Genomic DNA, 15,695 nt, shown 5'->3' on the forward strand with positions numbered 1-15,695 from the left:
CCGGGATGCGGGGATGCTCCGGGAGGCTGGGATACCCAGGGATGAGGGGATGCTCCGGGATGCGGGGATGCTCCGGGCTGCGGGGATGCTCCGGGAGGCTGGGATACCCCGGGATGAGGGGATGCTCCGGGATGCGGGGATGCTCCGGGATGCGGGGATGCCCCGGGCAGCCCTCCGCGTGCCCCGCAGCCCCCCGCACTTACTCCCGTGCTGCGGTCCAAGGTGCCGCCCGTGGCCGCCGTGAGTTTGGTGGTGTTGAGCCCCACGAGGGAGGGCAGCGTCTGCGACATCCAGTTGGTGATCATGGCCATGGTGCTGAGGACGACTCCAATCTTGAGTAAAGGCACAGACATGTCTGCGGGGGGGGGCGGCAGGCACCCTTCATTCTGCACCGGCGCCGGGCTCCATGCCGCTGGGTTCGGGCTGCGCCAGCCGCCCGGCCGCCGCCGCCGCTCGCCGCCGGCCCATCGTCCTCCTCCTCCTCCTCCTCCGCCGCCCCGCCGCCCTGCCCGGCGCTGCCGCTGTGCCCGCTGTGCCCGCTGTGCAGCCGGAGCCGAGCGGGGCTGGCTCCCTGCGCCCGCCGCCGCCGGGCGCGCCCCAGCCGGAGCGAGCGGCTGCAGGAGGCGGAACCGGGGCGGGACGGGACCGGGAGGGGCGGGGAGCGCCCAACCAGCCGGGGACACTGCGGTGGGCGAGAGGGGGAGAGGGAGGGGACAGCGGAGTGCGGGGAGGGAGGGGAGAAAAGGTTTTGGGAGAAGGGAGTGGGAGGGGAGGTTTGGGGAAAGGGGAGTGGAGGGATGGAAGGAGGAAGATGGGGGGAATATTTGGAGATAAAAGATCTCTGGGGATAAAAGGTCTGGGGAAGGAGGAGAGAAGAAAAAATATGGGGAGGAAAGATTTGGGACAGGGAAGTGGAGGGAAGGAGGGAAAAATTGATTTGGGGAGAGGCAAAAGAATCAAGGAGAAAAGGTTTGGGGAGAAAGGAAAGAATTGGGGACAGGGGGAGAGATTGAGTCGAGGCAAATAGGCATGGGGAAGGAAGAGAAAGGTTTGGGGAGAGGGAAGATTTGAGGAGATAAATTGGGTGGGGGAGAGGAATGAGGAGAGCAGGAAAATTGAGAGCGTGGAAGGGTTTTGGGGAGGAGGTGGAAGGGATTTGGGGAGGAGGTGGAAGGGGTTTTTGGGGAGGAGGTGGAAGGGGTTTTTGGGGAGGAGGTGGAAGGGGTTTGGGGAGGAGGTGGAAGGGGTTTGGGGAGGAGGTGGAAGGGTGGAAGGGGTTTTGGGGAGGAGGTGGAAGGGTGGAAGGGGTTTTGGGGAGGAGGTGGAAGGATGGAAGGGATTTGGGGAGGAGGTGGAAGGGTGGAAGGGGTTTGGGGAGGAGGTGGAAGGGTGGAAGGGGTTTGGGGAGGAGGTGGAAGGGTGGAAGGGTGGAAGGGGTTTGGGGAGGAGGTGGAAGGGTGGAAGGGGTTTTGGGGAGGAGGTGGAAGGGTGGAAGGGGTTTTGGGGAGGAGGTGGAAGGGGTTTTTGGGGAGGAGGTGGAAGGGTGGAAGGGGTTTTGGGGAGGAGGTGGAAGGGGTTTGGGGAGGAGGTAGAAGGGATTTGGGGAGGAGGTGGAAGGGTGGAAGGGGTTTGGGGAGGAGGTGGAAGGGATTTGGGGAGGAGGTGGAAGGGATTTGGGGAGGAGGTGGAAGGGTGGAAGGGATTTGGGGAGGAGGTGGAAGGGTGGAAGGGGATTTGGGGAGGAGGTGGAAGGGTGGAAGGGGATTTGGGGAGGAGGTGGAAGGGGATTTGGGGAGGAGGTGGAAGGGTGGAAGGGGTTTGGGGAGGAGGTGGAAGGGTGGAAGGGGATTTGGGGAGGAGGTGGAAGGGGTTTGGGGAGGAGGTGGAAGGGTGGAAGGGATTTGGGGAGGAGGTGGAAGGGTGGAAGGGGATTTGGGGAGGAGGTGGAAGGGGATTTGGGGAGGAGGTGGAAGGGTGGAAGGGGTTTGGGGAGGAGGTGGAAGGGGATTTGGGGAGGAGGTGGAAGGGGGTTTGGGGAGGAGGTGGAAGGGTGGAAGGGGTTTGGGGAGGAGGTGGAAGGGTGGAAGGGATTTGGGAAGGAGGTGGAAGGGTGGAAGGGATTTGGGGAGGAGGTGGAAGGGTGGAAGGGGTTTTGGGGGGCGCGGCTCCCCCGCTGCGGCGCTGTGGCGCCCTCTGGCGGCTGCGGGCGGCGCTGCGGGCCGGGGTCGCTCGGTGGTCGCGGGGACGGAGCGGGGACAGAGCGGGGACAGAGCGGGGACACAGCGGGGACACAGCGGGGACACAGCGGGGACACAGCGGGGACACAGCGGGGACGAGGAGCTGTGCCAGGACCAAGGGGAGCCGGAGCAGTTCACCGCACCTCTCCCGCAGGGACCCGCAGGCTGGGGGACCTCTGCGGGTCCCCTGCGGTCCCCAGGTCCAAGAGGGCTGTCAGAGCATCCCCCACACCCCCGACTGTCACCTCACCACGTTCTGCCACGACAGAACCTCCTCAGCACGAAGGATAAACCAAAGCTCACTGCCAGCCCTGCTCCCGTCCCATTCCCAGCGCAGGAATTCCCTGCCGAGGGATGCAAAGGGCACACAGCCTGGAATGTCACCACTCAGGTGTCCCAAAGCCACTTGCAGAACTGCCCCAGTGATTTCAGAAGCTCAGCCTCCCACCAGCAGAACTCCACAGTTCCTGCATCCTTCCCTAAGAGAACCTCGTAACTCCCTATGCAAAGCAACACAGAAATGAATCCCCTGTCCCTCTCCAGAGGACAGAAGTGACATCCCCTGCTTTGTGGCACAGCCCAGCCTTGACAAGGGTGCAGGGGAGCCTCAGCTGTTCCATGGCCTGGCCCTGGGAGCCACCACATTCCCACTGGAGTCAGCCCAGCCCCAAAGCCGACCCCTCCAGAGCTGCTGTTCCAATGGTGTGGATTCTTTTGTTGCCCCAAAACCTTGACCCACCAGTGCCTCCTCACATCCAGCACCCGGGTGATGTGCAGAGCACACCCCAGCAGGGAAGCAGGAAGCCCTGAAATGCAATCCCTGCTGAGCTGGCCTGTCCCACGCTGCCAGGACCTTGTCCCTCACTGGGCACGTGGCCCTTGGTGTGGGATCATTCCAGCACAGCCAGGCTGGGCAGAGGGAGCAGCAGCAGGACAGCCCAGTGCAGCTGCTGCTGCAGGGAGACCTGGGATCTCTCTGAAATAAAGCACATTTAGCAGTTCCAGCAGGTGGAGAAATGGAGATAGGTTTGAGCAGGTGCTCAGGGATCCTGTCCCTGTGACAAACCCGTGGTGTGGCAGGCACATTCTTCTCTCTCTCAGGAGTTTTTCATAAAGGAGCACAGAGGAAAGAAATCAAAACCAATTTCTATTTCTGCTCCTTGTTTTTCCCATGTGGAATGCGTTTGGAGAATTGTTTACCTGGGGTGATTGCTTGATTGGATTCTGGTGAGGATTGTTTGAGCCTGATGGCCAATCCAACCCACCTGGGGCTGCACTCTCAGAGAGGGACACGAGTTGTGAGGAGTTAGATATGGTAGTTAGAAAAAGTAAGTATGTAGTTTTAGTATCTCCTTTAAATAGTATATTAATGTATTACAGCATAGTTATGATCAATAAATCATTCAGCCTTAAAACAAGAGTCAGACATCAGCATTTCCTCCCACCGGGTTCACCTGCATTTACAATACCCGTGGCACAGCAGGGCACTGGCAGCTGGTTTGTGCCAGGCTGCAGCAGCTGAACTCCCATCCCTCCCCTTGCTTCCCTCCATCCACGTCAGCTGCCCAGCTCCAACCTCTGATTCCAGGAAGAAATTCCTGCTGCCCTCTGAATCCCAGCCTGCCCTGCTTTGGGGATACACCAGCTGCCTCCTCTCCATGGAATCAGCTTCCCCCAGCCCAGGCATCCTCATCCTTTCCACGGCAAAACTGCTGCTGGGCGTGCAGGGTGGTACCTGTGGGGTCAGGAATGGCTTCCTCAGGGGGAAAAAAAAAACCTTGGAATGGTTCCACCTTTTAAGAAGAGTCCCAAATCCCTGCTCTCCCTGCTCCTGCATGAAAAACCCTCTGAAACCTCTCCTTTCCTTTGGGAGGAAGAACTCTGGAAGGAAACATCCCCTTCGCAGGGCTTCACGTGCCTAAATCTGTGTTCAGCTAAAGCTGCTCTTGTCATGAAGCCCAGGATCTACAGCAGGTGCCAAGACCTTAAAACCAGCCCAGGTTCCTGGTTTTGGAGGATTTTTTGGGCACATTTCCCTGGGTCAGGCACACACCTCCAGTCCCAGAGTGACTTCCCAGGGAAGAATTGTTCTCTGCTGCTTTCTAGCAAACCCAGCTCTGCTCCTGGCCCTGGGCTGAATCCTGATGTTGTCCCTCTGTTATCCTTCCAGCATGGGGAGGGTGGGCTGGGAACAGGGAAAAAGGGTTTTTCCCATCATATCAAACACCCAGGTGCTGATATCCCAATCACCCCGAGGTCCATTTGGGAACAGAGTTTGTCAGGGGAATTTATCCCTCATATTTGTCTGCTCCAGACACATACATGGGAATTAATCCTGGGGATATCTCAGTATTTAAATTTAAGAATCTCTCCTGTGCCTTGTCCTGGATTTGATCTGGATAAAAATCACTCCTGTGCCTTGCCCTGGATCCCAGCTGGGCTAAAACCTCATTTCCCAGCAGGTGATTCCATACACATTCCCTTCCAGTGCCTTAACATGATTAAAGCTCCTCCAAATAGGGCCAGCAAACACAGAGAGAGGAGCAGCAGCCACAGGTCCCTGCTAAGGGGGGGCCCATTACTGGGAATGTTTTCCCAGGGTTTGTGCAGGGGGAGGGAGGCAGAACTGCTCTGTTTCCCTGCAGAAAACCCCTTCATGTCAGTTGAAAGAGGAGCTGTACCTGTAATAATGGGGGGGAAGGAGAAATCCTGGGGGATTTTCTTTCTCTCTTCTTCTCTCTCACTCCTTGCAGTGTTTATGAAAGAATCAAAAGCAGAACTTTTGGGGGAATTTTCTTTTTTCTTTTTTTTTTTTTTTTTTCCTGCCAAGATTAAGGGAGTCAAGGAAGGGACATCAAAATGTTCTTCCAGACCTTTTTAGAAAATCGTTAATGCATTAATAACCTACCAGGAGCAGGAAGGGTCACAACCCTTCCCCAAGGCATGACCACGGAAGCTGAAGCCACCCAAGCTGCCCCAAAGCACAGCTCTGATGGAAAAAGAGGCTCCCAGGAGCTGCTGTTTCCCTTTTTTAGGGATGCAGGGCTGTGCAGAGGGAGGAACTGGAGTTGCTGGTGTGTGATGAGGCACAGCAGGACAATGATTTTTGTCACTTTTTGACACAGGTGACGTGCACACACAGAAACTCTGCCTTACCCTGATCATCTGCCTGGTTTTAAAAGCCCGGCGTGGCAAAAAAAAAAAAAAAAAAAAGAATAAACTGACCAAAAATCCAGGGAATTTCATGTGGGATGCCTGCCTTTCCTCATGCTGGAGCACAGCACAGAAACCAGCGTGAAACCAGTAAGGAAGAACCTCAGGTGGCCCTGTCTGACCTGATGGCATTCCCTGATGGGGCTTTCCAGAGCACAGCTGGATACTGGTCCTTAAAAAGCGACTTTTCCATCACCACATCTGCAGGAATGCCTGAACTGCTGGAGCTCAGCTTCCTCCTGGTCACTTTGGGTTTTTTTTTTTTTTTTTTTACAAGAAAGCCCTTCTGCTGTCACTGTTTTTGTTGTCCCCAAGCACTGGCTCTGTGTCCCCTCCCACGAGAGCTGGGGGGTGTGCCCCAAAAAAAAAGAGGGGTTCCAGGAGCGCTCCCCTCCATTCCTCCCCTGCTGTCAGCAGCGAGCAAAGAGCTGCTCGAGGAACAAAAGATCCTTTTTTTGCATTCATGTATTCCGGGCAGAGGAAGAGCAGGAACGCGAGATAAAAGCGGAGAACAGGGTCTTCCAAAATAGCTGCTGGGTGGAAAATTCCGCTGCCGGGAAGGGAGAACGCAGAGCTCTGTGCCCAAAGGAGCCCTGCGAGGGTCGAGGTGTGCGAGCGGCGACAATTCCCGGGTGGCAGCGCGGGGACACGGCGGTCACTGTCTCCCTCTCCTGGCTGGTTCAGAGAAGAAGTGCCCAAATTCCTCTTGCTCCCAAATGTTGCTGGGGATGATGCCCAGGGACCCCAAGCACAGAATTCCTGCTCTAAACCACACCCGCCTGGATTTGAACAGCCTCGCCGGTGCCTGGGGGAGCCTTGGGGACAGCCCAGGGGACAGCCCAGGAGGATGATGCCAGCTGAGCTGGCTGTGCCATGAGCACAGTGCCCTTCCCAGGGCTGGCAGCTCCTGGCCTGGCAGCACAGGACAGCCCAAACCCTGCTCTTTGCAGCCCCTCCTCTCTGTCCTGGAAATCTGGGGGGTGGGCTGGACACTTCGGGGTCTGTCCTCTCTGCAAGGACCTGGCCGTGGAATTTCAGGGATCCTCCTGAAAAGCTTGGATTGAGATTTTCCTCCCTCCTGCAGCTGCTCTGAAGTGTCCCTTTGGACGCTTTGCTGTCCCCAGTGACTCTGCCCATCCCTCCTGGACCCCTGATTGATGCCAGGCTGCCCCTGCCCCAAGGGCTGCGGCAGCACAGGGGCAGGAGAGCTGCGGGGAGGAGAGAACCCCAAAACCCTCCCCCCCCCAAAAAAAAACCCACCAAAAAACCAGGCTGAGGGGCTGTGCCCCCTGGCACCGCACGGCTCCTGTGTGATGCTGGGCAGGGGCTCAAGGCTGGGCACGCAGAGATGCCAGCCCAACCCAGGGCTCTGAGCCCACCCTGGGCCACTCTGTGCCCTCTGCTGTGTGCCCAGCACCTCAGGGCACACAGGGAGAGGCCTGGACTCTGCTCTGGGCACAAGGAGGAGGTTTCTCATCCCACTCTCAATAACCCTTCACCCTTCCCTTGCATTCCTGCTTCCTAGGTATCCAAAATCCCTGCAGCCTGTCCTGGGAGGCAGCTGGGCACCCTGAGGGAACAAACCCTTTGTGCCCATCCCCTCTGGCATGGCACAACCTTCTGCATTGCCACAGGACACCTCAGCAGCTCACAGCAAGAAATGGCACCGAGTTCCCCTCGGTTTTGGGTCACAATTCCAAATATCCCAAGGGTTCTGCCTGGTTTTTGCCCCTTTTTTTGCTGTCACCACTTGCATAAACCTGACTCCAGGAGATCACACAGCAAGTTTTCCCCTCATCATGGGATGGACAGAAAATAAAAGTGAAGGAGGGAAAGAAAGTGGCAATTTAAGATCTCAAAGAGTGACCAGGATGAAGGGGATCCCTGCCAGCTCCTGGTAAAACTCTGTGTGAAAACTGTGGCTGTCTCCAGGGCCAGCCACATTTTGGGATCAGGCAGCCCAAGCTGCTCTGGAAAATCAACTCCCAGCTCTGGACACTCCCTGCTCCTGCATGAAAAACCCTCTGAAACCTCTCCTTTCCTTTGGGAGGAAGAACTCTGGAAGGAAACATCCCCTTCACAGGGCTTCACGTGCCTAAATCTGTGTTTAGCTAAAGCTGCTCTTGTCATGAAGCCCAGGATCTACAGCAGGTGCCAAGACCTTAAAACCAGCCCAGGTTCCTGGTTTTGGAGGATTTTTTGGGCACATTTCCCTGGGTCAGGCACACACCTCCAGTCCCAGAGTGACTTCCCAGGGAAGAATTGTTCTCTGCTGCTTTCTAGCAAAGCCAGCTCTGCTCCTGGCCCTGGGCTGAATCCTGATATTGTCCCTCTGTTATCCTTCCAGCATGGGGAGGGTGGGCTGGGAACAGGGAAAAAGGGTCCTGAGCAGGGAAAAAAAGGGTTCTGAGCAGGGAAAAAAAGGGGTCCTGAGCAGGGAAAAAGGGTTCTGAGCGGGGAAAAAAAGGGGTCCTGAGCAAGGAAAAAGGGTCCCTGAGCAGGGAAAAAGGGTCAGGACTCCAGCTAAAGCCAATCTGGGGGCTGGGAGCAGGGCTCAGCAGGGAAAAAGGATCCTGAGCAGGGTAAAGGGTCCCTGAGCAGGGAAAAAAGGGTCAGGACTCCAGCTAAAGCCAATCTGGAGGGAGCAGGGCTCAGCTCCAGGAGAGCAGTAACAACCAACAGCTAGAGCCCAAAAAGGCAGGAAAATCAGCATTTCCAGCTTCTCTCCCCCCACATTTGGGATCTGCTGGTGCCAAGGCACATCTCTGTGTCTCTGTTTCTCCAAGTCCACCTTCCCCTGCCTGCCTGAGGTATCCCAAAAAGGCACAAATCCCAGATGGGCACTCCTGGGGTGTCCCAGCCTCATTCCCTTTTGTGGGGAGCTCCACCAGAGCCCAGCTAAGGCAACACTTCCCCCTCCCAGCTCCAGAAGGAGCTTTCCCCACCGCTCTGTTTAATTCTCTCTGATAGTAATTAGCTTTGTAGTACGTATGATGCTAATACTGATTACAAGGACTGATAACTCCAGCAATAAATACAACCCAGGGCTGGAAATTACCTCTCTTTTTTATTGGTTCCAGCTGAAGTTAGCCAGATGAGGCACAAATTGGTTTATGAGACAGCTGCCTCCTGTTCCAAGCTGCAGATTTGCAGCTTAATCCTGCCCCCTTTCCACGTGTCTCCCTGGCAGGGGGAGGAAGAGCCTGGGCACCAAACTGGGCACTGGGAAGTTCTGCATGGGCAGAAGGGAGCTGGGCTGGGCATTGCTGAGCCCTGGCAGGGCTCTCCCTCCCCCTGCAAACAGCCCTGACCGGGACTTGATGTTCTTTTAGGAAAATCAATGGGTAAATGAAGATTATTAATATTTGAGGGAGGTTTTTTTTTTTTTTTTTCCTCTTGCAGAAGCCCTGAATGTTTCATATCTGCCTCCTCCAGGAAGGTGTTACTCCCAGAATTGCTGGGGATGATGTGGGGGCACAGCGCTGCTCCTGAGGAAACTTTGAGGAATACCAGGAGGTTCCCACTGAAATACCCCAGCAAAAGGACTAAAGGACAGGTCAGACAGACAGACAGCCAGCAGCTGGCACCCCAGCCCCCCTCTGCTGCTGCCCCAAGCTCTGCCCTCCTGGCAGTGCATGACAGATCCTTCGAGAGAAGCTGGCTCTGCTCCTCCATGGGCACCAGGAGAGCTGCCCCGGGTGTCCCCACGAGGAGGACAAGGACGGGAAGCCCCAGACTTTGCCCAGGAAGGCCCTGCCCAGGGCTGAGTGCCCGGCCAGAGCCAGGGGCTGCAGCCCAGGGTGCCCAGAGCACCTCTGCCCCCCACCCCAGCACCCCAATTGCTGCACCCCGCCAAAGTGGGGCATTTCAGGGTGGGATTCTGACCCGTGGAGAGGCCAGGCAGGGCACAAAGCAGCGAAAGAAGAAACGCCAGAGCCTCGTGCAGGTCTCTCTGTGGGCTCCTGCCACCCCCTCAGCCCTGCCAAGGGGGGATCGAGGCACAGGACAAAGAACTGGGGGGGTTTAGGGGCAGCTCCCCCCTTGTCTCACACAGGTAAAACCAACCCCCTTCAGCCAGGTCTCCGAGCCCCCAGCAAAGCAGGGGTGCAGCTCCCAGCCTGTGCATCACCCCTGTGCATCCTCCCTCCTACCCGGGGGGACACCCCAGGGTGCTGCAGCACCCACACCTTGCAGACAGCCCCCTTCCCTCCAGCAGGGCTCCCCCACACCCCAGTGCGAGGCCAGGCTCGCCCCTCCAGCCCCGTTTCAGGGCCAGCTCTGTCCCCAGCCCTTCCTTCCTTGTGAGCTGGCCTGTCACTGCAGCGAGGGACAGGAGGGGACAGCAGCACCTTGTGCAGCAGCAGGGAAAGCTGCCGAAATCAGCAACCTCTGTGCCCAAACCTCCACCCTTCCTTCCCAGGCTCTCTGTGGGGCACGGCAGAGGCTCCCCACGGCACAGAGATGCCAGCCTGGCACGGAACTGAGGCACGGAGCTGGGCGGTGCCGGGGCTGAAGGGCGGATTTGGGGATTGCATCTGGCAGCTGTGCCACGGGAATGAGGCGCTGGAACTCCGGGAGGGCTCTGCAGTGCCAGGCCAGCCAGCAGGCACCAGGGCAGGACACGGCCACCTGCCCAGCTGGGCACTGCAGAGCTGAAACCAGCCCCAGCAGGGCGGCTCAGCTAAGCCAGGCTTTAGCAGGGGCTCAAACCTCCTGCCACCATCAGGGCAGGGCTCTCTGCCCAGGACCCAGGGTGGGTTGGGCTCCCCGTGCCCACCCCGATTTAAAGTTGCTGCCAAAGTTGAGGTGCTGCAGTCACTGAGAAGCAAGGAGAGGAGAAAGTAGGGCAGAAACCTTGGTTTCCCCCTGGTTTCCCCCTGGTTTTCCCTTGGTTTCCCCCTGTTTTTCTCCTGGTTTCCCCCTTGTTTTCCCCCTTGTTTTTCCCCCTGTTTTACCCCTGGTTTTCCCCTGGAAAAGCCCCCGGAGCAGTGCGATGCTGACAAGGCCAGCCAGGGGCTGACAGCACCCAGGTGCCCAGGCTGTGCCTGTGACCCCAGGGGAAGCTGGAGGAACACTGAGGCAAGTGACATCCCTGCCACCCCGCTGGCACTGTGGCCACCACTAGCCATGCCCTGGTGGCCAGGAGCTGCTGTGCTGGTGGTCCAGGCTCTTTGTCCAGCGCGACGCATGCGCACGGCCTCAGCATCCTCGCACACAATGGGCTTCTGCTCGCAGCTCTGCTTCCTCCCCACCCCTCCTCATCCCCACAGCCCCTGCATTCCTCGCCTTCGTCCCCTGCATCCCGGGCTGCTCAGCCTCGCTCCGGAGGGCCCCGTGCAATTGAGGCAGCTCTGGGCTCTCCTGGCTGGGGGCAGCAGAAATCCTCAGAGGGTGCAAAGCCAAAAGGCGGCTCAAACTTCAGCAGTAGGGCAGTGACAGGGAGAGCTTTGTCACTGGGAGAAAGGGAAAAATAATCTCCATAAAGCATCCAGGATGAGAGCCCAGCTGCTAATTGCTCCTACACTAAGAAGCCTCCATTCCCCTCCTATTTATAGCTGCTTTTTCTTTTTTCTTTTTTTTTTTTTTTTGTGCTTCCAGGCAGCACCACAATTAACCCCACAATCTGGAGCATCCTCTTGCAATTACTTTTTTTCTTCCTTTCCTCAGCGACTGGTGAAAAAAAAAAAACAAAACAAACAAAAAAACCCAAAAGACAATCACCCTGCCCGCCTCTCCCCAGTCAGCCTCAAGAAGTCAAATGGAGTTTTAAATTCCACTTGCAAGAGATGGATTTTGGGAACCTCCTTTCCTCCACCCCACAACCCCACAACTCACTCAGCCCAGGGGCCGGGACAGCAAAGAAAAGCATGAAAATCCAGGCAAAAAAAAAAAAAAAAACAAAACCAAAAAAACCCCAAAAGAAAAGCAGGTGGAGTGGAGAGAGGGGGGATAAACTAACTGCCCCTGCCTCCCGCCCGGCTGTCACCGATACAAACACCAAGGGACATTTAAATGTCACCTAAAACCAGCACAGCTACCCCCACACGAGGAGCGGGCGGCCACAAGGAGAGACAGCACTCCCACCTGCTCCCTGTGGCCACCGGGGCCAGCAGCTCCCGGCTCGGCCGAGCCCAGCCCCGCCCGGGGGTCCCGCAGCCCCCCAGGTGCGGCCGGGGGAGGTGAGCCCAACACCCCCTCCCTGCTATGGGGCTGCCCCTTCCGTGCCCACCGCGGGGGTCCCGGAGGCCGAACCCCGCGCCGTGCCCCCCTCAGCCAGCGCGGGCGGTGCCCAGGTGCGGCGGGCAGGGCGCAGGTGATGCCCGGGGAAGGAAGGGGCGGCTCGGCAGGTGCAGCCGCTCCCGGCAGGTTCCTGCGCTGCTCTCGAGGTTTAGCAGAAAATGGCGTTGGGGAGAAAGGGAGAGGAGGAGGGGGAGTGGGGAAAGGACGAGATGGACCTACTTGGGTGAGTTCTGTGCCCATCAGGATGAGGAAGCAGAGGGTCAGCAGCTTGCTTGCCGGTTGCATCTCTCGCACCCCGTTCTAGGCACCTCGCATACAGATCACCTCCGGGCGAGCCTCCCCTGCGCCGTCCCCGAGCCTCGCTGCCTCCTCACTCCTTTATTCTTATTAATATTTTAATTTATATTAAAAAAATTTAAAAAAACGAAACACTATTAAAAAAAAAAAAAACAAACAAAGAGCAAAAAAAATAATAATTAAAAAAACAGCCTGATTTTGCGGGTGGCTCTCAGCACCCTCGGGAAGCGATGCCAGAAATCTGCTCAGCAGAGCCTTCACTTTGCATATTTATTGGGATCCCAGTTTCTCTCCTCTGCTCCCGGTGCTGGCTGTCTGGTAATTTATTTAATTTTTTTTTTTTTTTTTAATGGCTCCCCTGCTCCAAAGACATTTGCGAAGAGAAATTCAGCGGAGCACGCAGTGATTATCTCTGCTATTGCCAAAAGTTTGCCTGGAAAAGGGGGGTGATGGGGAGAGGACAGGGATTTAAAAAAAAAAAAAAAAAAAAAAAAAAAGAAAAGAAAAAAAAAAGAAAAAGAAAGGAATTGGTAGGGCTGGCTACTAGCAGGGGATGGCTGTGGAACAGGATGTGACATCAAGTAAGGCGGGGGAAATTTAACTAAACACGGCAAAGGGAGAGGGGGAAAAGCAGGCGCGGGAGCGCGGCTGAGGCTGCGGGGACCCCGCGGGGAGCAGGGGGTTAAAACCATCCTGAACCCCATCCTTAGTTCCCATCCTGAACCCCATCCTTAATTCCCATCCTTAATCCCATCCTGAACCCCCTCCCTGCGCGCCCCCGACCTCCGGGGATCCCTCGGGGCAAGGGGGGGTGCCCAGGGATGTGATCCCCCCAAAACCCCAAAGCAGCCCCCGGGAAGGCTCCGAGCTCCATCCTCTGCCAGGCTCCGCTCCCGAGGCGTCCGGGCAGCAGGAGGATGAGAGAATCCTTTTGTCCCACCGCAGCAGCCTCACCTGCCGGTGCCCCGGGGGCTGCGGGCGGTGCCCACCCCTCCCTGGCAGGTTCTGCCCCTCATTTCTCTCTCTCACGCACCCCCCGAATGCTCCCCAATCCCCAGTTTCTTCCAGGACCCCATCAATATTATGGAGTATTTTATTTTGTGGCGCTGCGGGTGAAAAGCATCACCTCCCCCTTCTCCAGAGATTATCTCCTGGTGATTATTTAATTACACAACAGAAATTCCTTGTCCACAGTTAGCAGAGCCCCCAGCAGAGAATTTCCCCCCGTGATTGCTCCAGGGTTTCTTTACCTGGTGCCCTTGGAAGTGGAGCAGGACACGGGATCTCTGCAGGGATGAGCTGATGCTTTCCAAGTTCTGGCATCACAGAATTCAGCAGGAACCAGGAAATTTGCAGCGTTGTGACTGAGCCTCCGTGGGGGCAAAAAGCTGCGAGCAAACTGGAAGAAGCTTTCTGTGTGTTTGTATCAGCAAATATTTAAGGGTAAGTTGTGCCAGTCCTCCTGGGAGGGTTTTAGCAGCTCCAGACAGGGAATCATCCCATCCCTTTCAGCCCAAAAGGAGCAGCTGGAATGTCTGACTGTCCCACAGAGATCCCTCCTGAGCTACTTCCCTCAGCACCTGCCTTTAAACTCAGTGCTTTAGAGCCCATAAAATGTGAGGACTTTTGAAAAAAGCATTAAACTCCTCTCGACTTTATGGAGAGCAGCACAAGGAGGCCAAAAGCATCAGTGAAGCGCCAGGGCTTTGAACACCTCCTCCCCTGGCACCTCAGGAGGTGTTTGATTACCACAGGCACCACCTTCCCCCTGGCAGGGATCACAGCAGGGCAAAAAAAAAAAAATTCCCCAAATTGAGAGGAAGGAAGAGGAGAGAGTTCCTCGTGGCTCTGTGGGTATTTCACTTTTTAAAGTGCCTTCAAAACCTACCTGAGCAGCCTCTCATCAGCCCTGGCCACGAGGCAGAGGCAGCATGGGGCTGCTGCAGCTCAGGAGGCTCCAGGCGCAGCCAAGGCTTAAAATAGATTGGAGAGAGGCAGAACCCCAGCAATGAGAGCTCGTTTCACACAAAAATGTTCAACAAAGCAGCTCAACTTCACCTGGAAAGTTGCTGTGCCCATGGAGGATGATTTCAGTCTGGTTCAGACCTCAAAGATGAAACCTCAGCTTGTTTTACACAGACAAAGCACTAAAGGGGAATCTCCTTTATCCCCCCTCCTTTGGGTTTATACACATCCAGTTTTATTGACCTTTGTGGCTTGCACTTGGGCAAAAACATCGGCCCCGCAGTTGGTTTAATTTATTCCTCTTTTGAAGTATTTCTGAATGAATATCAACAGCCTCATTATTGAACTGGAGCTCCAGAGGGGGAGGCCCTGCGTGGTCCTTCCTCCAGGGAAGAGCCCTGCCCCAGGGAGCTCCACTCCCAGGACAGAAATCAGAGAAAACAAGGGAAATAAAAGGCGGGAAAATATCGCCCAGTGGGAGCACAGCTCAGATCTTTTGATTCCAACAGTGTCTTCCTCAGACTTTGAAAAATACCTCCTCGAAATTTGGAAGGAGTTCAAGGTCTGGAGAACCTCTGCCCGTGGAGTGTGACTGAAGAGGCTGCGGCTCTTTCCCTGGGAAGAGGGAGGGCTGGGAGGAGGCTGCCAGGGGAAAGCTTTCTGTGCATGAAGGCTCTTTTATCTCCTTAAAAAAAGCCCCAAAAGACAGCAAAGTAAGAGTCCACAGTTTGGAGTAGAAGCAGGGCCTGGTCCTTTTGCCCTCAGGGGAGGGGAATGAGGCTGTGGAATAACTCAGCTGAAGGCAGGGTGCTCTGTGCAGCAGTGAGAGCAGAGCCAAGAGCCTCGCCCAGAGCTGCATCCCTGCTCCTCCAGAAGTGAGAACAGAGGTTCCTCCCGTGAAACTCCGGCTGTGTGATGGAGGACAGGAGAGAAAACCACATCTGCTTTCTCTTCTTGATGGATAGGATGAGGTGGAGGCCAGGACTTGGCTCTCCAGAGCCTGCTGTCCTCTGCAGCAGCTGCCAGGACACAGAAATGGACAGCAGGGGACATCAGGGGATGGCAGGGGACATCAGGGAAGGGCAGGGGACATCAGAGGATGGCAGGGGACATCAGGGAAGGGCAGGGGACATCAGGGAAGGGCAGAGGAGAGCAGGGGATGGCAGGGAAGGGCAGGGGACATCAGGGAAGGGCAGTGGAGGGCAGGGGACATCAGGGAAGGGCAGGGGACATCAGGGAAGGGCAGGGGACATCAGGAAACAGCAGGGGACATCAGGGAAGGGCAGGGGACATCAGGGAAGGGCAGGGGACATCAGGGAAGGCTAGGAAAGGACAGGGAAGGGCAGGGGACATCAGGGAAGGGCAGAGGAAAGGACAGGGAAGGGCAGGGGACATCAGGGAAGGGCAGGAAAGGACAGGGAAGGGCAGGGGACATCAGGGGATGTCAGAGACAGCAGGCAGCCCCTTCTTCTGTGCTGGGAACCTGAGGCACTGCAGAGCTTCCCCCTGCTCATCACTCCTGCACAATCAGGGAGAACAGATGGATTTTGTCCCCTCCTGGGACAGCTGGCTTGCCTGATATTTTGATGAAACTCCTTCAAGGGCTGCCCAGTTCTGAACTTATTTTCCAAACAGCCCCAAACCATCGATTCCTCTGTCAGAAATGTGCCAGGGGTGTCAGGCAGGAGAACTGCTGCCATGGGGCTGTGTGACAGCAGGATTTGCTCCTCCTGGGAGCTCTCA

General features: G+C 56.4%; 1 protein-coding gene across 3 annotated transcripts in view; it reads right to left on the reverse strand.

Moving 5' to 3' along the window:
• OLFM1 (olfactomedin 1) overlaps positions 1 to 12,561 on the reverse strand; it is a 34,041-nt gene extending 21,480 nt beyond the window's left edge. For 2 of the 3 annotated variants that reach the window (XM_068211095.1, XM_068211096.1), the window contains exon 1: positions 11,910 to 12,561. In XM_068211095.1, the coding sequence (XP_068067196.1) occupies positions 11,910 to 11,975 (66 nt within the window). In that variant the 5' untranslated portion in view covers positions 11,976 to 12,561. Of the gene's footprint in view, positions 1 to 203; positions 680 to 11,909 lie in introns of those variants that run through there. The other variant, XM_068211094.1, reaches the window with a different exon arrangement.
• Positions 12,562 to 15,695: the final 3,134 nt, after the last annotated feature.

The sequence above is a fragment of the Anomalospiza imberbis genome, chromosome 21 (assembly GCF_031753505.1).
Source record: "Anomalospiza imberbis isolate Cuckoo-Finch-1a 21T00152 chromosome 21, ASM3175350v1, whole genome shotgun sequence".
Taxonomy (NCBI): domain Eukaryota; kingdom Metazoa; phylum Chordata; class Aves; order Passeriformes; family Viduidae; genus Anomalospiza; species Anomalospiza imberbis.